General features: G+C 54.9%; 2 protein-coding genes across 2 annotated transcripts; one reads left to right on the top strand and one right to left on the bottom strand.

Annotated features, from left to right (window-relative positions):
* Positions 1-2,756: 2,756 nt before the first annotated feature.
* Positions 2,757-10,309, bottom strand: Otop2 (otopetrin 2). The gene is made up of 6 exons (XM_027955798.2): positions 9,997-10,309; positions 9,265-9,401; positions 8,235-8,293; positions 7,712-7,851; positions 5,361-6,238; positions 2,757-2,927 (listed from the first exon to the last, which is right to left on the bottom strand). Exons 1-6 carry the CDS (start codon positions 10,307-10,309, stop codon positions 2,757-2,759), a joined length of 1,698 nt encoding a protein of 565 aa, XP_027811599.2.
* A 1,514-nt stretch (positions 10,310-11,823) lies between these two features.
* Positions 11,824-15,473, top strand: Ush1g (USH1 protein network component sans). The gene is made up of 2 exons (XM_027955794.2): positions 11,824-11,987; positions 14,252-15,473. The coding sequence occupies exons 1-2, from the start codon at positions 11,824-11,826 to the stop codon at positions 15,471-15,473; spliced, it is 1,386 nt and encodes a 461-aa protein (XP_027811595.1).
* The last annotated feature ends 7,612 nt before the right edge of the window (positions 15,474-23,085 follow it).

Raw genomic sequence — 23,085 nt, 5'->3', positions numbered from 1 at the left:
CCAGGGACTGCAGGCCAGGGGCAGCTGCTACCGACGTGCTGCAGACCCCAGGCAGCTCTGATCCCATACCCCTTTAACCGCCTATCCAGGTTTCTTGCTTCTTCCTGGCCTCGGCGCCCCCTTTGAGCTGTGCGGAGCGCACCCTGCTGATCCCTGTGCGCCCCAGTGGGCGGAAAGGGGGTGGGCGCAGAACCTGAGTTGAGGTCGGAGGCAGAGAGGGGCTAACCTCCGGTGGAAAGGAATCACCGCTCCCGGGTCGCCCTGTCCTCTCGCAGCAATCCCTGCAGCCCCTGAACCCCGCTTTGGAAACAGAGGGTGCGTAAGTGTCGGGGCTGGTCCCGCGGGAATGTTCTACCAGCTGTCGGAGGGCGCTGCGGTGTAGCTACGGCCCAGGGAGCCTTACCTGAGGACTGGGCAGGCATCGCCGCGGGCCAACCACCAACTGGGGCACAGCGCCGACCTTCCGACCTTCCGTCCAGGTGAGGTCCAGCGCTCCCGACCGATGCCCTCCCCCCGCGGGATTGCGCAGCCGCCGCTCAGGCTCCACAGCCCATCGATTTTTCTGTTGACTTTGGGAATCTCATTAATCCCTCGTTAATTACCTTTCCGGGGGCTCAAGCCCAGACCAAGGAGCCAATAGCGAGGCGGCTGGACTGGAGGGAGGGCCGGGAGGAGGTACACGCGCGGGAAGGCAGGGTCACCAGCCGGCGAACCGGCCTTGCGATCGCAGCCTGCCCTCGGGATGGGTGGAGTGGGGAACAACGTCCTTAGATCCGCAGTAAAGGGTTCAGGCCACGTTTTCCTCTGGTGGCCAAGTTGAGACTGGGACCATTCCGTCCCAGGTCTGGGGTCACGTTTTTTCCTGGACCCTACTTAGTTAGCATCAGGCTGTCGTGTGATGGCCCATTTTGCAGGACCCTCCCTCTTCCTTAAAGCAAAAGCGAACTTTGGGTGAAGACACCCAGACAAAGCCTCATTCTGACTGGGCAGGAGGCGCGATAGGAGGCTGGGGAGAAGGCAGCCTCTTGGGCCCTCTTCATTTCCCGCTGTGGCCTCTGAGACCCACTGGGCTAATCCTGCAGGGTCCAGGCAGCTTTCCTCTGATATCCCCTGTGCTCCAGAAGCCACTGTTCCCACAAATGCCATGTTCTCCTTTCCCAGCCCCCAGCTCAGCCATGGCCCCCAGTCTCTCTGGCTGGGAGGTCAGGGTTTCAGTCTCTAACTCCTCTGGTCTGCCTTCCTTCCTTCCTTCCTTCCTTCCTTCCTTCCTTCCTTCCTCTCTCACTCTCTCTTTTTCTTTCTATTGGCGATGGAACCCAAGGGTGCTCTACCACTGAACTACATCCCCAGCCCTTTTTATGTTTTTTAATCTTGAGATAGGGCCTTGCTAAATTGTCCAGGCTGGCCTTGAACTTGAGATCCTTCTGCCTCAGCCGCCCCAGTCATTGATATTGCAGGTGTGTAGCACCATCCCTGGCTACCCCTTTAGCCTTTGGCAAAGTAGACATCCTAGCTCTCTGGAAGCCCTTCAGAGACTCCCATGGAGAGAGTGGGTTTAAGGAGATCCAAGGGTGGGGACCTGACTTTCCCAAAGTCCTCCTAAACTAGAACCAAACTGTTTATATCTATGTTATAAACTTGAGTTCCTGAGATTCCTAAAACATTTTGAGGGGAAGAAATGTTCTGCTGTTTATGGTTAATGGCTATAGGTGGTTCAGTGGACAGGAAGGATAACTTCTAGTGGAGACCAGTAGCATAGTAGAGTATCTATGATTCATAACAAATCATTGAGTATTTCCAAATAGGGGAAAAAAGGGATTTTGAATGCTCCCAACACAAAGAAATGATAAAGTGTGATAGGATGGAGGTACCAAGTTCCCTGATCTGATCATGACACATTATATACATGTACTGAAACACCACACTGTGTACCACAAACACATACAATCCTATGTCTCAGTAAAAATATATTAATAAAAAGATCTGCTTGAAAAAAGTTTGAAAATTATTCTTCTTAGTAGAAAGGCTTTGGCTCTCCAGTTATGCAACCTTGGGCAAGTCCCTTTACCTCTCTGGGCCTCACTTTCCTTCTTTGTAAAATGTGGACATTGGACTGAGTAGTGCCTCACCTTTCTGGTGGCTGGAGGCACATAAAAACATTATTGCATGTGTATGTCACCTGAAGATAAAGAAAAGAGGAAGGAGGCAGCTTGAGAACGCCATCCAAACCCATCCCCCACCACCACCCCGTTATCTACTGCTTAGATGGCCTGTAACTCAGACTCAATTCACCCGGTGAAAAGTTGGAGGCCTGAAAATCTCAGGTTTTCCTGCTCTGCGTGCCAAGTTTCTCTCCTATGACAACTTCAGATGGGGCGGCTGAGACAAGAAGTAGGGGACCGGATAAATGGCAGGTTTATTGGTTCCCAGCTCCAGACAATGGACTGGCTAGGCCACAGGCTGGGATTAGGGATGGAGCCAGAGCTGGCACTTCCAGATCCTGCCTGATCCTAGGACTTTAGGGAAAGGCCCCTCCTCCACCACTGCCCGAGGCCCCAGGATCATGCCAGGGGTGAATGGGCATGTTCTGATTGTGATTTAAAAACTCATCCTGAAAAAATAAATTTTTTTGTGTGTGAAAATTCCACTCTGGAGCCAGAGGGGTCTGGTGACTATGACTCCCACCCTAGAGTTGATTCCAGAGGAGCTCTGGACACATGAGCTGATCCCCATCCCCCAAGTCTCTGTCCCAGGCTTCAGGACAGCACGTAGACCTCCAGCAGGCTGGAGACAGCATGCATGCGGTAGAAGATCCCAAAAGGCAGGCAGATGTTGACGATGGCCGCCCAGAGAGAGTAGCCATAGAAGTCCACCTCCACGGTATTGCTGAAGTGAGGGCGGGCCCCGAAGGCTGGCATGATCCACAGCTGTGGGGAGAGGGGCACATCAAGGACTGGCCTGGAATACACCTGCTGGTCATTTCTGTGGGCTCTGCGGTGTGTGAGAGGATGGGGACCCCAGCCTTCTAGTTTGGTAGACATAGAGGGCTGGCTGTCACCCAATGGCAACCTCCAGTGTCTTAGACAGGGCCTGTCACTCTCTAGAAGGGTTTCAAGAAGTGTGCCAACTAAACTTGCCCAACCTAGGCTAGGCCTCCACTAGGCGGCCACCTCTCCCACCCTCTTAGCCAGGCTCACCTATGGCACGGAAATTTCAATAGGTGACAGAAGAAATTGGCTCAAACATCTGAATCAGCAACTAGAGAGATGTGTGCATGGGGTGCTGGTGACAGAATCAGTCAGACCCAGGACAAAGGGTTCAGACCTCACCCAGAAGGCCACGGCACCCTAGCCCTCCATGAGCTCTGACCCCTTGTCCCTTTCCCAGGTCTGGGAGGAGGTGGAAGCCAGAGCCCTTCCTCACCTCTGGGTAGGCGCTCCGACAGTTTGAGTGTGGGGTATGAGGCAGAAGACAAAGACTGGCCCCACCCCTGCACCAATTAACTACCCTTTGGGGCACTTGGCAGCCCTCTCTGAGCCTGTTTCTGTCCTATAAAATGAAAGAGGTGAGATGATACTGTCAGAAGTGATTCAGGCTCAGGTACTGGGAGGAAGGGCCTCCCAACCTGTAACCTGGAGGGTGGGCGTGGGGCCACGGCAGGGGGTGGGCACCAAAGCCAGCTCGAGGCATTGTGAGATTTTTGAGCCTTATTTCTTCTACTGGTGGGGTCATAGATTGCTGATGCACTTTATAAAAGTGAAATTGACAAGGCTGGGGTTGTGGCTCAGTGGTGGAGCGCTTGCCTTGCACGTGTGAGGCACTGGGTTCAATTCTCAGCACCACATAAACGTAAATGAATAAAATAAATGTCCATCAACAACTAAAAGAAAGATTATAAAAAAATGTGAAATTGACTATCAGAAGTCTCTTGCATGGGGTCATACCATATCTATGGGGACAATGACTGCACAGGAAGTTGCTGGTAGGATAGGCGGTCTTCATAGTGGGACTGCACTTACACGTCTCTGTAGGGTTGTTGGTATATTTCAAATAGGCAGAATTTCATGGGGCAGAATTTACTCTGTGGATATTATTCTATATTGGGATATATATATATATATATATATATATATATATATATATATATATATATATATATATTGTTCTGGAATCCAACCCATGACTTTGCACATGCTAGGCAAACGCTTTCACTAGTCTATACTCCCAGCCCCCTAGAAATACCCATATTAAGGATGTTTTTATATTAGGGATATTTTTCTATTGGAGGGTATAGCCAAAAGGATTGTTTTTATATTGAGTCAAATTTTTTTAGAGGTGTTTTTTCCTACTTGGGATGCACAGTTGTCCCTTGTCATACACAGGGAATTGGTTCCAGGAACTTCCCCACTGCCTGCCATGGATACCAAAATCCAAGGATGTTCAAGTCTCTTATATGAAATGGCATAATATTTGTATATTTCTTCTTGTATACCGTAGATTATGGTACTCATGTAATGTAATGTAAATGCCACATAAATAGTTGTTACACCATATTGTTTAGGGAATAATAACAAGGAAAAAATAATTTACCAGTTTAGTGGATTTTTTTCCTTAAAGTTTCCATCGGAGGGATGTGAATACTAGGACATCGAACCTGCAGGTCCAGAGGGCTGCTGAACCCACCTGGGTACATATTTTATACTGGAGATTTCTGTATGGAGGTCATTTCTACCCTGGAACATTTCTATACTGGGTTGCAGGAAAAGTTTTCGGGGTGCACTTCATCGTGAGGGCTTCTGCCCTGGGGTGTTTCCACCCGGGCAGTTGATTTGTACTTGGTAAAGTGTGTTGCTCTTAGTAGCTGACTTTGTTTGATTACTGGGGAGGGGACAGCTGTTGCACACACCCCGTGTGCTTCCTACAGCGCCTCACACTGTACTTTGTCAACAGACAACAACTCACACCTATGCTGGTCTCCGCTGCTTCCTGATGCTGCTCCAGTTATTCTGAGAAGCAGACAGGTCACAAGTTCCCAGGAGCAGTCACACCTCCCACCTGCGGGTGAGGGCCCCACCTCCCACATCAGCTCCCAGCCCTCTCACCTCTGCCCAGCCCCATGTCAGCATTCCCTGGACCCCTCCAGCTACTTCTGCTAAGATTTCATTCTATGCACCCGGAGATGCTGTTTGCCCAAGGGCTGCAGTGACCCTCTCTGAACCTACTCCTTTCCTAGAGAGCTCTAAGACTCTCTAGTGGGATGCAGGGGAAGGCAGAAGGCTAAGGGAACCCGAAATGGTATCTTCCTTGGCCTCCTCCCCTGGCCTTCTCCCTGCCCCACCCCCTACCCCCCAGCTACTCACAATGACATTGCAGAGCAGGAGAAACAGAGAGATGTCTTTTAGGCACCGGCGTCTCCAGTGGCCCCGAGGGGCCAAGATGATGGCCCCTGCTTCCTGAGGTCCATCTGGGCTGGGGCTGACCAGCCTGGGGGTGGGTGGACAGGCAGGCAAGGAGTGGAGGGCATCCAGGTTCGCAAAGGTAAGGCCTTGGCAGGGCTCTTTGGGGAGGGTTTCCTGAGGCTCAGCCCCAGGTGGTCCCCGGTGGAGGCTCTCGATGATGAACACATTCTGAAAGGTGTGCTGGGCAATCATGAGCAGAGCATGGGCCAGGTTCAGTGCCCCCAGCAGGTCTCTGGGCGTGCCCACCACCACGGCCACAATGGAGTAGTAGGAAATGGCGTACTGACCCAGGGCGGCGCCCATCAGCAGGGCCACGTCCAGCGTGCGTGTGGGGTTCTTATGGTGGTCCATGACCCGGCGGTCAAAACGGTAGATGATGGAGCCGCTCAGGCTGACCAAAGTCATGAGCCCCAGACAGATGATGTTGAAGCTGTAGTAGGTGACCAGGGCCTGCTGGGTGCGGCCGCCCTCTCCACTCACTTGGACCTCGTAGATGATGAAGACAGCCAGCCCCACCACGAAGAGCACCAGGCCCAGCATGGGGCCAGCGAAAAACGTTTCTCGGAATAGGCTGACCTGGGAGGGGATATGTCCGTGGCCATGGGGGGAGGCCAGCAGCCGGCCCACGTTCTTCCACATGACGTAGAGCATGGTGGAGGCGAAGAGACTGTACTCGATGTTGAAGGGGTACAGGTAGAAGTACCCCTGCTGGAAGATCTGGCAGATGGTTGTGTCGCAGGGGCAGGGGTCTCCTCCGACGGCGCTGCCTGCACGCTCAGCTATGGCGAGAGGGACACTGGGCTGGACTGCCCTTCCAACTTTCTGGAGACAACTCACCCCTGGCCTGAGACCATTGTAAGGGCAGGGACTCTCTGCCCATCACCACTGGAGCTCAAAGGACCTGGTGCTTTCATTCATTGCGCAAATATTCATTGATACCTACTGTGTGCCAGAGGCTATGAGACACATTGGTCTCATAGCTCAATTAAAAGCAAATTTGAACCATAGAACCATCCACTTCACCCCTTTCTATCCCTTTGATCCCTCACCACCTATAATGACCCCTGGCTCCCTAAGATAGTCAAGTTCTGGTCCCCTTAGAGAGTGGCCTTCTTGGGATCCCCTAAAGTCCAGGCATCTGAGAGAAAAAAAAAACCAGCTGCCATGCCCAGGTCCCACTGTGCCCTTCCATCACTTTGGTTTATGCCACACTGAAAGGAATCTTGCCTCCGTGCCAGAGTGTGCTTTGTAGGATACCTCAGGCCTTGTCAAACATCTCTTTTGGATCCCAGAATCCTCCCAGCTGGATTTTGCAGGTAAAGAAGCTGAGAGTCAATGAGTTCAAGTGACTTGTCATATTAGGGAGAGCTGGAACAAACTATCTGACTTCCAACACAGGGCCTCTCCCACCCCACAGATCAACACGTTAAGTTGACCACCCCCATGGGCTGGTTTTAACTACTCTCAGGATCCTGTGGATATGCTGGGTGGCCCTTTATCAGTCCTGCAGGCTGGGGCCTCCCTGGGGGCTGGGACCACTCTCTGTTTCTGGACCCCCCATGGGAGTGTGCACAGGCATTAGTCTCTAGTCTGGTCCTAGCTAGTGGGAGGACCTAAAGAAGCCCAGAGAACCAAGACCCAGGGACTGTGGGCCCTGTTCTTACTTAGGTAGCACACTGGTTAAAAGTAAAGATGGCTCTGAGCACTTGTGCCCCAGTTTCAGATTCTGTGACCTTGGGCATCTATTTAACTTCTCTATGCCTTCGTTTCTGCACCTGGAGGAATATTAGTAGTTCCCAACTCCACGGGAAGTTGTGAGGATTAAATAGAGTGTTTCAGACACTTAGCACTGTGTAGGATATAGAGAGCTCAGGAAATTGTCACTGTGTCATTGTGACAGGATGGTTATTTCTCACCTCCACCTCCTTCCCAGGCTTTCCCCTCTGATCTCAGGTTCCCAGAACCACTCTTTCCCCCTTCCCCTCTCTCCCCAGTTTGATGATCCTTGCCCTTTCTTCTGGGTGGCGTGGGACCTGGTAAAGGGGACAAGGCTGCATCCTCAAGAATGAGATGCCTTCCATACTCCTCCTCCTTGTCGCCTATACCCACAACACCTAGGAGCCAGAGGAGGCCCTGGCTTTCACCTTTGTCTCCAGGCCCTGTGAGGGCTTGGTTGATTGACTACAGATCCACAAAGCACCTAGCCTCGGGTGGGGTAAAGAGGCCTTGGGGTGGGGTAAAGGGGAACTCACGGTCAGGGGTGAGGCGGGCGTGGCTGGTGTTGCTGTTGCCGTGAGCACTGCTGTAGGAGTGAGCCTGGTGCACAGACTCGTCCACCACGGCTGCCATCCAGATGGCCAGGTTGGTGGTAAGAGTGAACATGAGCCCACACCTGTTTGGGGATTGGAGGGGAAGCAAAGAGGCTGGTGAATATGTGGTTCATCTTGGGTCCCTGGCAAAGTGGAGGGTTGGGAAGCTCTCCTGAGAGGTGGTGTTGAGAAATGAAGGTACAGCCAGGTCCCTGTGAACGGGGAAGCTGAGTTTGAAAGCCACGCTTAGCCTGGCTTGGATGCCAACCAAGGGAAGGCCAAGGGTGTCTTAGGCCCCCTGCTCCCCACCCCCCAGGGGAAAGCCCACAGCACAGAGTAGCAGAAACCAGGCTGACGCAGTGGGGGCCCTTGGCTGAGCAGAGGGAGGAGCCACGCCCAGGCTGGAAAGCCCTCATCTCTCACGCCAGGTGAGCACTCCGGGCAGGCATCGAGCTGCGGTTCTCACCGAGTCAGATCCAGGTGGACATGAATGCAGTCTTTAGCAGAGACCCAGAGGAAGTAAGTCTGTATTGAGAGAGGAGGGAGGGTCATTGCTCTGCAGATGGGCTAAATCCAGGCTCCCATGTCCAGTATTGTTCTCTACCCCAGGAGCCTTACACTAACTTATCAGGTTTATTTTAGATTTACAAAAAACTGGAAATATTTTCTTTCTACTCTATGGTAAGTTTTGTATACAGGTAGTAGTTTCTGTTCTTTGAAAGTTTATCTCTGGTTTTGATTTTTTGTTGTTGTTGGTGGTGGGGGGCAGTGATGGAGAGGCAAATAGATTTTCACTACCTAATTATTTATTTCTGGGAGTGAGGCCAGCTAAGCTACAACTACATAAATATGTTAAACTGTGGAAACCTGGGTGGCAGAGGTGGTGCCACAGGGGAGGGCACCATCCATGTGATCATTAGGGTCATGTTGCAGGCACGCTGTCTTCTGGTCCTGTGTAAAACTTCCTGCCTCAACTCAATCATATCTTTCAAAATGGTGTTTGTGTAACAAATTTAAAAATTAATTGAAAAAAGAGAGAAATTGAACTTGTCTGAAAAATCCAGTTATAGGATGCCCCACCTCCTGAGCAAATACCCAACATAGCAGCTATGCCCCCCCCCCCGCAAAAAAAAAAAAAAAAAAAAAAAAAAAAAACTGGCTACACTGAGATGGATGCCCTCTATGGGCACCCAAGGAGGGCAGGCCAGGTTCTAGCAGATAGGGCTGGTGTCTCTACTCACACCTCTTAGGTGTTAACAATTGGCACTATTTAGGTTAAAATAAAGTTGCAGCACTCCTAAGTAGGAGCTCACATTTAGATATTACCTCATTACACAGTGCATCCACATGCCTGGACTCATGATCTCGGCTACAGTCCTATTCCATTTACTCAATTGCTCAGGGTGGAAGTTAGGGGCAGTTGGAACCCAGGAGTCCTGACACTTGCCAAGCATTGGCTCCTTTCCACCACATCCAGGGACACTCCTGCCACCCACCTGGACAATGACAAACACAGCCTGGATGAGGGGGTGCAGGATCTTGATGGCTGACTGGCACTCAAAGAAACTGGAGTAGTAGCCAGTCTTGAAGACATCCATGACAAGAGTGCAGATTCCAAACAGCACCAGGCCACCTGCAAATCAAGGACAGTGGATGGTGGTGGTGGTGGATCAGAGAGCCAAGAGAGAAGGCTTCTAGAGTGGAGGAGAGGCCCAGAGCCTGGGTAGCTAGGCCAGTGGGTGCAGTCAGTGGTTGGATGTTTGGGTGGATGGATGGATGAATGGTCAGGGGAACTGGTGAATGGGCAATGAATGAATGAATGAATGAACAAAGGATGAGTGCATGATTAAGTAGGTGGATGGGTGGATGTCCTATTGTGAGACTGCAGAGATAAAGGGAAGGGACCTGGACCAGCTCATTCAGCTACCACTGCCTTGTTTCCCCTACTCTCCATCAAGGACTGCCTCGTGTCCACCTCTCTCCAAATCCTAAGACAAGGCAAGGAAGTCCCCCTCCATCCCTCTATTCATCCTTCCTTCAGGTCCCCTTTCCCTCCCTCCTCTTCCGTCGTAGCTCACCTCATCCTCAGCCACATCCAGTCTTCCGGAGGGAACTTCTCCCCCCTCTACGTCAACGAACACTCTGCAGGTACTCCAAGAGCCCTGGCCTAAAGCTCCCCGCTGTGCCCACCGCACCTCTGTCCCCCCCCCCCCCGCCATTCTCCGCACCTCGGAGCCAGATGGGGCCAGCATGCGTGTCCCGGTAGGGCACAGCGTCAGGGCAACGCACAGTGCGGAGGAGGTAGAAGAGGATCCAGAGGACGGTCAGCAGCATCATGGTGGTGAGCAGTGCAAACACGTCGGTGTCGTACACGGCCACCTTGTTGAAGGCACCTCCACTGATGAGCGTGCAGGCGAGCAGCAGCACGTTCACCGCCAGCAGCACCGAGAGCAGGCGGCCGCCCTTCTTCCACACCTCGCGGGGGCCGGCCTGCGGCGCAGGCGGGATCTCCTTGGGGCCCGGGGTCGGTTCCTCCGACATGGTGGGGGCGACTGCAGGAGGTTGGAGGGGTCACTGCGAGGGAGGAGTGAAAGGACCCGAGGTCAACCCCGAGAGCTATCCTTTCCTCATCTTATCTCTACATTTGTAGGCCAGTGAGTTCCTAGCAGGTAGGGTGAGGGCTGGAGCGCTGGACAAGGCGGGGGGCGGGGGGGGGGTAAGAAAAATCGGAGCCTGCTCCTCACCCGCTCCACCGAAAAGAGAAAAGCAGCGGTAAATGTTTGGATTCCATTCAAGGTCCCCACTTCCAAAATCCCATAGTTGACTGGCCCAGGACACGCACCTGACTGGGCCAGGAGCCCGCACGGCGTTGGGGGTCAGGTGGCAGCCAGCGTCTCCTTTCTCCCACGCCGGGACGGACGGGTGCTTTATACCCGAGGGGACAGGGTGATTTACAGCAGCGGGAGCTCAGCTCCATAAACCTCTCAGACCCACTCACATGATCCATCTTTTCTGCGAACTGAATTTAGGGAAGAGCGCGGGAGCCAGATAAGGTGAGATTTATATTTACCTACGAAGAACTGCCCTACCCTGTCACCCAGGCGCGGCCAGGCTCGGGCGCGGCCTCACATTGAAGCACTCAGAGGACAACCCTCCCACCACGTCCGCTGCGATTTGGTGCGCAGCGATCGCGCCCACCCAGAACCCCCATCATGCCCCAAGTGCCTGTCGTTGACACTTTGACGCTCTCCTAGCCCAGGCGCATCTTATACCTTTGATCTTGGTTTCGGCCCGAGATCGGGGCACCAGCCCCCTTTTCCCCACCTGCCCACACAGTGATCGAAGTTCCTCCTTCCTCTATCGCTGCCCCGCTCCGCTGCTCCGCGGGATGCTAAGTCTGGGGCTTGGGTACCAAGTTCCCACGCGGCGCGTATTCTGCTTCCAGTCCTCTAGCGCCCTCTGCTGGATGATGGCTGGTCGGCCCCTCTCAAAGGATGGCTTCCAGGACTGCCGCGTCCTACTAGCTGTCTTGCCGAGTGAGTCCTCATATTCCCTTTAGTCCCACTGTCCTGGGTTAAGGTCTGCACCTTCACCCCGTCTTCACCTTCCCTAGCCCTTTGCCCTTTCCTTTGACGAGTAGAGAAATCGGGAGCTGCAGCACTGGAGATGGATGAAGACGGACCCCCAAACTGTCTCCAAACTGGGCCTCATGGGTCTGAGCACTGCAGTGGGCACTTTTGGAGTGAGGTCAGGGCCTCACGTGGTTTGCCCCTGTGCGCTGAGAAGCAGGGTGTTTAGGACCCAGGGGAAGCCCGGGGGCGGCTCCCTGGGCAGCGGGAGGTCCCCCACCCTGCCCGCCGCCCTGATGAGCGGCTCAGATGTCCTGGTAGCGGCTCTGGCGTTCCGCACCCTCCATCTGCGGCCGCGGGGGCTGGTGGCCCTGGCCCCTGCCAGGCCCCCTCCTCTGACCCCATGCCTCAACCCTAACCCCTCTGCCCTCCCCCGCGGGGGGCATTTCCCGGTGTCCCCTGCCCGCCCCGTCCAAGCCGGGCGCCATGAACGATCAGTACCACCGGGCTGCCCGCGATGGCTACCTGGAGCTCCTCAAGGAGGCCACCCGGAAGGAGCTGAATGCCCCCGATGAAGATGGCATGACTCCCACCCTCTGGGCTGCCTACCACGGAAACCTGGAGTCGCTGCGCCTCATCGTGAGCCGCGGGTGAGTAGCCCTCCACCAGGCAGGGGAGGGGAAGAGTCTCCTGGTCCGGGCCAGGCCCGACGCCTCCCCAGACTCCAAGGCTACTCCTCTGAGCTGCCCTTTTCCCCTATGGACAGACAGCTCTAAGTTGGGACATTGGAGCCTGGCATGTGTGGGGGAGATACCCATGGGGGGGGGCATAAACTGGGACATGTGACACTGGTGACCTGGATGTAGGGCTAGGAGGGGAGGAACTGGGATTTGAGGGCCCATGGTTGTTGGAAGGGTGCTGCAGAGGGAAAGATGGGAGAGATCTGCTGGGCAGGAACCTCTGGAAGCAAGGGTGAGAGGGAATGTGGGAACCTGAGAGAAGACTAAGGCTCAGAAGGCCGGAAAGTGGGGGCCTTTGCTGCCCACTCTCCATTCTGGGAGCCAAAGGGCTCTCCCAGCCAGCACCCACAGCTCCCCACAGGCTGGGTCTCACCCTTCTCTCTCCCTCACTCTGCTCCTTCTTGGGATTTATGGCCACTGTCCATAATACCAAATGTCAATGGTTCAGCCACCTCATTAATGTGCTCTGTACCCTTCCCCCACTGGTCACAGATGACCAATGAATGTGTTGATCCTGGAGGGGCTTCTGTCTCCCGTCTTCCCTCTGGAGTTGTCCTGAGGGCGGGAACACAGTCTGCACGCCACAACCAGGCAAGGTAGCAGGGCCCAGGAATGCAGGTCAAACCCACTGAAGTGGGTTGGCCAGGGGTGGGCCAGCGTGCCAAATCCCACAACTGGGAACAATTTCCCCATTCACCAAAGTTGATGACTCCTTTTAAAGAGTTGTGAGTGGGAAAGTTGAAGTCATACTGGCCTAGACACCAGGGTGGCCTGGGCAGGAAAAGGGGCATAAGGGATGGCCCTAGGAAGGTTAATGTGAATGTCTTAGGCTCTGGGGGAGAGGGGTGGGTACTGAGCTGGTCCTGGTTCTGTGCACCAGCCTGAGGCCCAAGCATGTGGTGGGCGGAGGGACCCCATCCCTTTGTGGCTGTTCCTTGGGCCCAGCAGCAGGGGGTAGAGTCCCTGGGATTAGGCAGTTGAGGCATGTTCCAAGTCATAACTTACTGGCTCCTCCTCCCTCCCTGAGGGCACACAGGGACACCGGCCCATTGCCCCTCCTTCAGAGGGGCACCTGGGTGTCTCTTGAAGGGGATCGGAGAGCAAGCAGGCCTACCTCCCCCAAGTCTTACAGAGGGAAAGCCTGGTGCTGGATAGCGTGGGTCTGATGCCCAGCAGCCCCTCCTCTGCTGTCCTGCAGGACTTGGCACTCTGTGGGGAAGCTGAGCGGGGGGGTGAGGGGAGATGTTGAGACAAGGGAGTGATTCTTCCTCCAGATCTAGGGGTAACCTCGTGGCCTCATTAGTGTGGGCCAGGGGACCCATGCTAGGCCCCAGAGAGGCAAAAATTCTGGAGGAGCCAACAGGATGCCTCAGGGAGAATAGTCTGACATGGAGGGTGTTGGAAGGAGCTGTTGGGGTCCCTGCACAGGCAAAGCCAGCCAGCCTCTCACGGCTCCCAAAGATGGACAGCCTGAACAAGGGAGGACAAACCTGCCAGGCTGCAGACCTTCCTCCTCCTCCTCCCCAGTCCTGGCTGCCCCCACAGTCCCCTCCTGGCCCAGGCCAAGGCCCGACACCTTCTCTAACACTCACGTTGCCAGGCCTGGCCCTGCTCCCTGCAGACATGGCAGTACTCTCTGCACACAAGCACACACCCTCACACACTCACCCAGGCTCAGGCCAAGCACACATTACCCTCTTGTCCTCTTTCACCGTCGCCCTGCAACACGCAACCACGTTCCCAGTTGCACCTGCCTAGAGACCCAGACTCGCCCTGGCCCACCACCTCTCTGGGCCAGCTCCCTGCTGGGCCCATGAATAATTCACTCCTTTCTCTCTGGGCATCAAATATTTATCCCCTGAGATTCCCAGCCCTCGGTTGGGGAAGGCCCCGCCCCAGCCCCGCCTTCTTTGTCGCCCCGCCCCCTGCGTGCCAGGCCATCTTCCCCTAGGGCTCATCCTTTTGGTGGCTCAGGCCAGCAGGTCTCTTGGAGTCAGTGGAGAGGTCTCAGGCCCACGGGTTTCATTGTGGCCTGGTGTACCTGTGGGGAAGCTCCACGAGGCTGGGGGCCCTCCCCTCGTGGCCTGGGCCCCCCCATTCCCTCTACCTCCAGCCCTAGCGAACTGGCTGCCAGAGCTTTCTATGGTTTATCATTCTTCGTGATCTCCCTGCAGGGGTGACCCAGACAAGTGTGACATCTGGGGCAACACACCCCTACATCTGGCAGCTTCCAATGGCCACCTGCACTGCCTGTCCTTCCTGGTGTCTTTTGGGGCCAACATCTGGTGCCTGGACAACGACTACCACACGCCGCTGGACATGGCTGCCATGAAAGGTCACATGGAGTGCGTGCGCTATCTGGACTCCATCGCGGCCAAGCAAAGCAGCCTCAACCCCAAGCTGGTGGGCAAGCTGAAGGACAAGGCCTTTCGTGAGGCCGAGCGGCGCATCCGGGAGTGCGCCAAGCTGCAGCGCAAGCACCACGAGCGCATGGAGCGGCGCTACCGGCGAGAGCTGGCGGAGCGCTCGGACACACTCAGCTTCTCCAGCCTCACGTCCAGCACCCTGAGCCGCCGGCTGCAGCACCTGACGCTGGGCAGCCACCTGCCCTACTCGCAGGCCACACTGCACGGCACCGCTAAAGGCAAGACCAAGATCCAGAAGAAGTTGGAGAGGCGCAAACAGGGCGGCGAGGGCACCTTCAAGGTCTCCGAGGACGGCCGCAAGAGCGTCCGCTCACTCTCAGGCCTGCAACTAGGTAGCGACGTGATGTTCGTGCGCCAGGGCACCTACGCCAACCCCAAGGAGTGGGGCCGCGCCCCGCTCCGGGACATGTTCCTCTCGGACGAGGACAGCGTCTCCCGTGCCACGCTGGCGGCCGAGCCTGCCCACTCGGAGGTCAGCACCGACTCAGGTCACGATTCCCTGTTTACCCGCCCCGGCCTGGGCACCATGGTGTTCCGCAGAAACTACTTGAGCAGCGGGCTGCACGGGCTGGGCCGCGAGGACGGGGGTCTGGACGGGGCAGGCACCCCGCGGGGTCGGCTGCATAGCTCCCCCAGCCTGGACGATGACAGCCTGGGCAGTGCCAACAGCCTGCAGGACCGCAGCTGCGGGGAGGAGCTGCCCTGGGACGAGCTGGACTTGGGCCTGGACGAGGACCTGGAGCCCGAGACGAGCCCGCTGGAGACCTTCCTGGCCTCCCTGCACATGGAGGACTTTGCCGCCCTCCTGCGGCAAGAGAAGATCGATCTGGAGGCGCTAATGCTGTGCTCTGACCTCGACCTCCGCAGCATCAGCGTCCCGCTGGGGCCGCGCAAGAAGATCCTGGGGGCCGTGCGGAGGCGGAGGCAGGCGCTGGAGCGCCCGCCAGCCCTAGAAGACACAGAGCTGTGAGTGTCGGTGGGGCGGTGGTGGGGGGCGGGAGAGTCCGTCTGCCTTTTCACGGGAGAAGAGCGCACCGTATTTCATAAAATCTGAGCTGCCATTACAAGAGACCCCACTATTTTATTTACCACTAAAAGCTGCTGCCAATTTAACGGTGACCCGAGACTTTCTTATCACAGCTAGACTCTGGAGATATCAAAATGTGGAAAAATGGGCATCTTCCTGTCGATGAGTCAGGGTACTCATAGTAATCACAGTGAGGATGTTTTTGAGCCCTCCCATCTTCCGGGGCTTCTGGAGTGTGCTCTTGGGCAAGTCCTCACTGATTCCTGAGTCCCTTTGTGTGGTGGGGGTCGAGCACGCGGAGGCTCAGGGGTTAGGGGATAAGTAGCTCACTCACACCTGCCACCACTGCTCCATGAAGAGCTGGCTTAACCCCTGGGTCCATGTGGACAGAGGGTGCAGCACTGAAAGGTCAACTGCCCAAGTTCTGCAGCCTGCAGAGAGGAAAGCAAGAGCAGACGCTCCCAGTGGCCAGCAGCAGCGGGGTTGTCCTTTTTCTTTTAATATTTGTTTTTTAGTCTTAGGTGGACACAATATCTTTATTTTATATCTATGTGGTGCTGAGGATCGAACCCAGTGCCTTATGCATATTAGGCAAGCACTCTACCACTGAGCCACAACCCCAAGCCCAGGGTTGTCCTTTTCAGAAAGCCATTACAGCTGCCCAAGGCTGCCACCACACTGGTCCTCCTGTAGACGGGCCCCTGCCCCTCCCCTCCCCCACAGCATCCCACAAGCCTGAAAATACTTGCTCCCCCCATGTTATTGTGACCTTTGCCTTGAATGTTTGGTGCAGGAGTGGGTGTGGGGAGGCAATCTGATTTACAGTTTGGTGACTGGGGAGGACAGTGTCCTTCATCCCTGACCATTAGCCTGTCTAGAGAAGGGAGGCTAAATCATCAAGGTGATTAGTTCTGGCTGGGGATGAGGTCTTTGAAGGCTGTTGTCTAAGTTTTATTTCTGTCTCTTCCTCCACAGATAACCAGGGACTCCTCTCCTCTGACCAAAATGAATTGCAAGTTGCCACAACCCCAGGGGGGCCACAAGGTCCTCACAATTGCCAGCCCTGTAGCCCCTTCCTGAGGAGCAAGGACCATGTGGGTCATCTCCCTTGAAAGCCTGTCCATACCTCAAAGCAAGGGTGTGGCCTGGAGGCAGGCTTGGGGACAACAGAACACCCCTGAACACCAGTGCTGAGTGTCCCAGAGCCCCAGAGCTGCCCTTATCTGAGTGACCTTGAGAAGTACATGTGGATTTGTGGCCAGCCCCCAAAGGAGAGCAGGGTCTGCTTGTCCCTCAGAGACTAGACAACATCAGAGCTGGAGAGGAAGGGGTCAAGGAGGGGACGTGACCTGTCTCAGCCATGTTGTCCTTCCTACTGCACCTGCCCTGTTCTCTCAAGCCGAAGACGCAGATTCCTACATTTATTTTATGAAGGGAAAAGTTTGGGCAGCCTCCCTCACCCCATATACCCCAAGGGGAGGTTCCCCAGCCACACTCTTCAGCCAAATGCCCTGCCTTTCAGTCCCCACCTTGTCCCCTAACGGCCAGCCCGGTCTCCTCCACCACTAGCTATGGCTGGAGCAGAAGAGCCAGGCTGAGGTGGCTGGGGCCTGACCTCCTCCAACCTCCCTCTCCTCTGCTGTGCAGCCTGATACCCGCTCCCCGCCCCCGGGGCCCAGAGGGCCAGAACGCTAGGTGTGAGGTTCTGGAGCAGCGGGTATGGCCCCCAGTCCTGGTAGGCACACACCGGCTAGAGAATGGCATCTGCCAGCAGCCTCAGAGTCTCCCAGGGGCCCAGACAGGCAGGGGCTGGGCACAGCCAGGTGTCAGGCCCAGCATGGAGAAGTTCCGTGAAGGTGATACTGGAGAATGTGGATAATCTAAACTGTTGATGTGTCCAGGCCACCAGGGCTGTGTGCATGTGTGTGTGCGCGCATGCGTGTGTGTTGAGGGTCGGTGGGTTTCTCTGGAGGCCTGGGAGCATCTCTGTGATTCTGCATGGATTGTGAGGAAGCAAGAGCTCACCATGGGTCTCAGCTCTGTGATGGCGGTGAGACCAGGGAAAAGGCCAGCACAGAGGGTCCTCAGAGTGTGTCCTTAGAGTTCTTCAGCCATACCAAGGTCACAGGTATGGGAGAGTCCCTCAGGAGCCACACAAATGTGCGTGTGTCCATGCCCCATGCAGATTCACCCTTCCCCCTTGTCAGGAGTGGACGCCTTATCTGTCCCCAGCTTGAGAAGCAGCCCCTGCTAGGAGCTCCTCCTAGGGCCTCCTTGACTGGAGCAGGAGAAAAGGGCCCCAAAGACCCATCTGGTGTGTGATCCCATCCATGAACGTGCCCAGAGCTGGGGGTGTGAAGGAGGTGGCCGTTTCCCACTGCAGGACCCAGAGGACCTGGCTGCCACAACCATCCTGAGCCTACCCTGGCTCCTCTCCCTGTTGTCTGGGCCTGGGCCTGGGGCCACCCCAAGTGCCGACTCGTCTTTCTCTGAGCCCCAGGTGCTGCCTTCCTCACTTGATCCCTGTCCGTTTACTGCCTCAGCCCCTCCCAGTTCCCCTGCGCTGAGGTGGGCCAGGCTCCGATTCCCACCACCAAACACAGACCCTTCCCTCGGACTCATTATAACTTTTGTAGAGAAAGTTCTATATCTTTGTCGTACTTGTGTCTACTTCTTTAATCACTGGGTCATGGGAGAGGGACAGGGTGAGGAGAGGGGGAGGGTCTCCCTGGGCCTGTGAGGACTGGGTCCTCTTCGTGGGCAGAGGGCTCCCCACCAGGGCATCTCAGCAGGAGCACCTCCTGAAGCCCCAGACTTTGCCCTGCCATGCTAGCAGGGCCCAGAAGCAGGAGCCTCATGGAACAGAGAGGGTGGAGATCTGGGCCAGCAGGGTCCCTCAGCAGCTGAGCGGGGGGGGCGGGGGGGGGGGCCAGGACTCATTCCGGGACTGAGGAATGCGTGGTCCCTCTTCCCAGCTCTTCCAGAGAAGCCTTACCCGGGGAGGCGCTGGGCCCTCTCACCCCTGGGAAGCCTCTTACAGGGACTACATTTCCCTCACCACCCCAAGGAGCTCTCATGGTGACTGCTCAGAGCCCTTGGAGACTTCCCAAGGGCAAGTCTTCCCCTTTACTGGGTGGATAGTGGGCTCTGCTTTCCCCGTCAAGTCTGGGATCATCTGTACCATTTCCTAAGGATGCTTCTGCCAAGGGGAGCTCAAGGCAGTCACTTCCCCTTAGCAACCATTCAAGGGTTCTAGGCCACCTCTCTCCACTTTACAGTGGGCAAGGGACAGACCCAGACCCTAAGCCTCCCCACTGCTGCCACACATTCCTCATGCCTACGCTGCCCAGGGAACCAAGGAGGTGCCATCCTGGCACCCCATTCCCTGGCCCATGGAGTGCGGCTGCTTTGCGACCCCTGCTGGCCATTCTTGTCACTGCACCTACCTTCGGGTCCTCCCCATGGCCATCCAGGGGAAGACTGGAGGGTGAAGAAGTCTCCTCGGGCAGGACCAGTCAGAGCAGAACGAAATTCAGCATCCAGGCAAAGATTGACCAGCAGCAGTGGGGACAAGGGTCTCAATGGGCCAATGTGGCTGGAGGGAGGAAGCCTGGGGCACCTGTAGCAGGTCCAGCTCCAGAAGAAGGAGGGGACTTTAAACACAAGAAAAGGGAAGCATTTTACACTCAACTTGCTTGAGTTGGGAGTCAACTGCCTTGGCTCATTCCTCTAAAAATCTAGCTTGAGGATAGAGAAACTCTAAAGGTTTACAAAACTCAGTGGTTCTTAGCCTTTTGGTATTGGAATCCAGTAACAGCATGAATTTTTTTTTTTTTTTTTGTATAGGGGATTGAACCTAGGGGCGCTTAACCACTGAGCCCTTGTTTGTTTGTTTGTTTATTATTTGAGACAGGGTCTTGACAAGTTGTTTAGGACCACGCTAATTTGCTAAGGCTGGCTTTGAACTTGTGATCCTCCTGCCTCTGCCTTCCAAGTTGCTGGGATTACAGGCATGTGCCACCATGCCTGGCTAACAACATGGGCTTTTCCTGAAAGGCACACAGTGAGCACACATACACTCCTATTCAATTTTACTCATAGGAGGCACAGAGTTCCCAGAGGTCCAGGGACCCTGGGTTAGGAAACTTTGGTTAGGCTGATGTGAAGTTAATATCATAAACGAGGTTACTGATTTGATGGAGGTGAGGGTGGTGGAATGAATAACAGGCAGGAGTGACCTCCTGGGTATGTGGCCCAACCCTCCCATTTTCACAGATGAGCTAACTGAGGCCTAGAGGGGAGGAGCTGGCCAGAGTTCATACAGAGCCACTTGGGCAAATTCTCCTGAGGCTTTGCCTGGTCCCCAACGTCTGTACCCATGTTATGACAAGATGGTACCCCTTATCCCACAGTGCATGCTCCTCTCACCTCCTCTGAAGTTAGCCTAGGTGAGAAGGTGGCAGGACTCAGGGGACAGCCAGACCTGGACCCCAAACTGGCCTACCCCCTCTAGCTGTGTGGCTTTGGGTAAGTTACTCTCCTCTCTGAGTCTGTTTCCTCATATGTAAACAGGTAATCTAAGAATGGTGCTAACCCCATAGGCGATAGGAGGGTGAGATGATTGTACTTATAAAGCGCTTAGCACACACCTGAGGTTTGGTGCATGTCAGTTCATCACCATCACAGTTATTATTGGTCTGAAAATGGCCCAGGGACATGCCTTGTGTTTGTGGCTGGCCCAGCCACCCAGTAGATAGGTCCTTGATATCCCAGGGAGCAGTCTTTCCTTTCAGACCCTCATATGGGAATAACCCCCCACACTCCCCAACATCACCCTGGGTCCTGGCCCCCAGACCAGCAGGGGGTGTAGAAGCCCTGAAGTGGCTAGGGAATGGGCCCCAGTCAAGGGTGGACCCCTGGCCACGGGGAGGACCCCAGGGAATGCCAGAGATGTTCCTGGGATGCCCAAAGATCTGGGCATCTTTCCTGGAGGGGGTGTCACCTTGATTAGGCCAGTATCTGATGTTGTCAGATATTTATCAGATGTTTCTCCTGCCCTGTGAGGCAGGCAGGTGAGGCTAAGTGTTAGCCCACTTCATAGATGAAGAGATTATCACAGAGGCTATGTGATATTCTGTTAAGGAACAGTCAGGCTCCCTTACTGGGTCACTTAGGCCACTCCTGCCCCAAAGGTAATGCTTTCAAGGTTTTACTATCAATTGTTGAGACTTTATAACATGTCAAGGGGCTTATATTTAGTACTGTATACGTTTAACCCTCACAGTTAAACCATAACCCTTGCCTAGAGAGCAAGTACTACATTGTCATTATTGTCCCCATTTTATAGATGAGAAAACAAAGGCTCAGAGCAATGATTTTGCCCCTGGTAGTTCTCAGAGCTATTAGGCCTCAAAGTGAGATTTCCTGATACTGAAATCTGCATCTGGCCACATGTTGCCACACCCCCATGCACTTGTCCCTTTGGTGGGGATGTCTTTAATCTTAAGTCTCCTCAACATGGGTGTGCCTAGGTCCTGGGCAGTTAGGTGCCAGGATTGACCTGAGGTGGGACAGGGGACCCTGGCAGCTTTAAGGTCCAAGTGCATGGTCTGACCCACATGTGGTCCACCTGAGGTGCCCCCTGAGAGAAGACTATGGGGCCACAGGCAGGACCTGCCAAGATGGGGAGGAGGCCAGCAGGAGCATTTCATCTTCCTGTCTTTCTGTCCCCTCTCTGTCCCATTACCCCTGTGACATGAGGCTGTCCACTTGCTCAGTCTCCCCGTTCCTCCCTCTGGCCCTGTCTCTGGTTGAGCTGGAATCTGTGTCCAGATTCTCCTTCAAGAACCTCCTCCTTTTTCTACCCTAATCTTATACCTTGGCAACCTGGGAGCCCCTTGTGCCCAGGGAACCCAGTGTGCAGAGCATTGAGGTAATGCCCAAGCTCCGCGGGCAATGGCCTAGAGGCCCGGGCCCCTGCCTCAGATCTGCTGCAGCATAGCTCTGACCTTGGTTAAAGCATGGAACTTAATTCTGCAAAATGGACACCAAGTGCCTTCCTGATCGGGTGATCCTGAGACTTGGCACATAGTAGGTGTGCAGCACAGGACTCCACACTGGATCTGGCCTCCCATTGCTAGTGAGAGCCACCCTCATTGTGGCCCAGGTGCCTCACTGGGGTCAGTCCCTTGGCCTGCAGCACTGCTCCCTGTAGGAGGCACTGCGGTTGTGTCTGTTTTCATCTGAGGAAACTGAGGCTTAGAGATGTTTGTAAAATGTGCCCAAACTTATACCACTGGGAAGTGGGGAGTTAGAACTCCGTCCTGGACAGGCTGGCTCCCCACCATGCCATGTCTCATTATGGCATTTGAGCACTTATTGAGCACCTGTTGTATGTCAGCCCTCAACACCCATGATTTCAGCTAGTCCTCATGACAGCCTCATTTGATGACAAAGAATTGTTGGACCCATTTGATGGGAAATAAAACTGAGGCTGAAGGTATTAGGTCATTGCTTGGGTCACTCAGCTGGTGAAAGCACAAACAGGACCTGACTCCTAGGACCTGGTCAGGGCTGTCTGTCTCTCCAGAACTGCACCCCAGCCCATTTCCTCCAAGAAGGTTGAGGTCAGGGAGCCCTCCCCAACTCTTTGTTATTGAATGATAAAGCCTTGTTTAGAGCCTGAGGCAAGGTCACCTCTGATAAGTCATTTCAGAGCCACCAATGCTTGCCCTCTAGAGAAGGGGCTAGGGGCATAGCAGTTGTGGGTCCTGAAAGCCCATAGAGTGAAATAGGCCCTGTGTCCTTATTTCCACCCCCATTCTGGGCAGGCAGGCATTATTGACAAGCCCCATTTTATAGATGCAGCAACTGAGGGGCAAGGGCAGGGGCGAATGATCTGCTAGAAAGTGCAGGGCAGGCTGTCTGGTCTGCTGCATTCTCATGGGTACAGGCTACCAGATGCCTCCCCAAACCTGGCGCAGGGGTGCATGCCTGTAAAACCAGTAGCTGAGGCAGAAAGATTGCACGTTCAAAGGCAGCCTCAGCAACTCAGCAAGGTCCTAAGCAACTCCGTGAGACCCTGTCTCAAAATAAAAAGATAAAAAGGGCTGGGGATATGGCTCAGTGGTTAAGCACACCTGGGTTCAATCCCTGGTACCAAAACAAACAAACAAAAAAACCCTGAATCTAGCATCTTTTATGTACCAGGTATAGCTAAATCATGAGAATGGTTCCATTCCCTGCTTCTCCCACGAGGACACTGCCAGGCAGGTTAAGTCACTTGCCCAAATCTCGGAGTGGCTGAGGAGCCAGAGCTGTGGGATTTGAACCCCAAACTCGCTCTTTCCCTGGCAGGCCCTGTCTCCCTCCACCACATTCCCAGAGCCTCCACCCCAGAGTCTCCCCTGCCGCCAACAGTGCTTAGCCTCATCTCTCCCTGAGTCCCTAGGCCAGGGACAGAGGTCGACTGGCAGGACCTGGGTAGGAATGGGGACAGGGGGTCGCTGCCACCCTCCTTCTACTCCTGGGCACACGTGTGCCTGTGCAGCCCGAG

Source organism: Marmota flaviventris, chromosome 17, assembly GCF_047511675.1.
Source record: "Marmota flaviventris isolate mMarFla1 chromosome 17, mMarFla1.hap1, whole genome shotgun sequence".
Taxonomy (NCBI): domain Eukaryota; kingdom Metazoa; phylum Chordata; class Mammalia; order Rodentia; family Sciuridae; genus Marmota; species Marmota flaviventris.
This window is presented reverse-complemented; position numbering and strand designations above follow the sequence as displayed.

Bases quoted from the DNA above. Each gene is read 5' to 3' on its own strand.
- Ush1g (XM_027955794.2), top strand. From the start codon at position 11,824: ATGAACGATCAGTACCACCGGGCTGCCCGCGATGGCTACCTGGAGCTC. The intron at 11,988-14,251 runs GTGAGTAGCCCT...ATCTCCCTGCAG, and splicing joins CGCCTCATCGTGAGCCGCGG to GGGTGACCCAGACAAGTGTG.
- Otop2 (XM_027955798.2), bottom strand. From the start codon at position 10,309: ATGTCGGAGGAACCGACCCCGGGCCCCAAGGAGATCCCGCCTGCGCCG. The intron at 7,852-8,234 runs GTGAGAACCGCA...ATCCCCAAACAG, and splicing joins GTCCACCTGGATCTGACTCG to GTGTGGGCTCATGTTCACTC. The intron at 2,928-5,360 runs GTGAGTAGCTGG...CTCTCCCCACAG, and splicing joins TCCTGCTCTGCAATGTCATT to CTGTGGATCATGCCAGCCTT.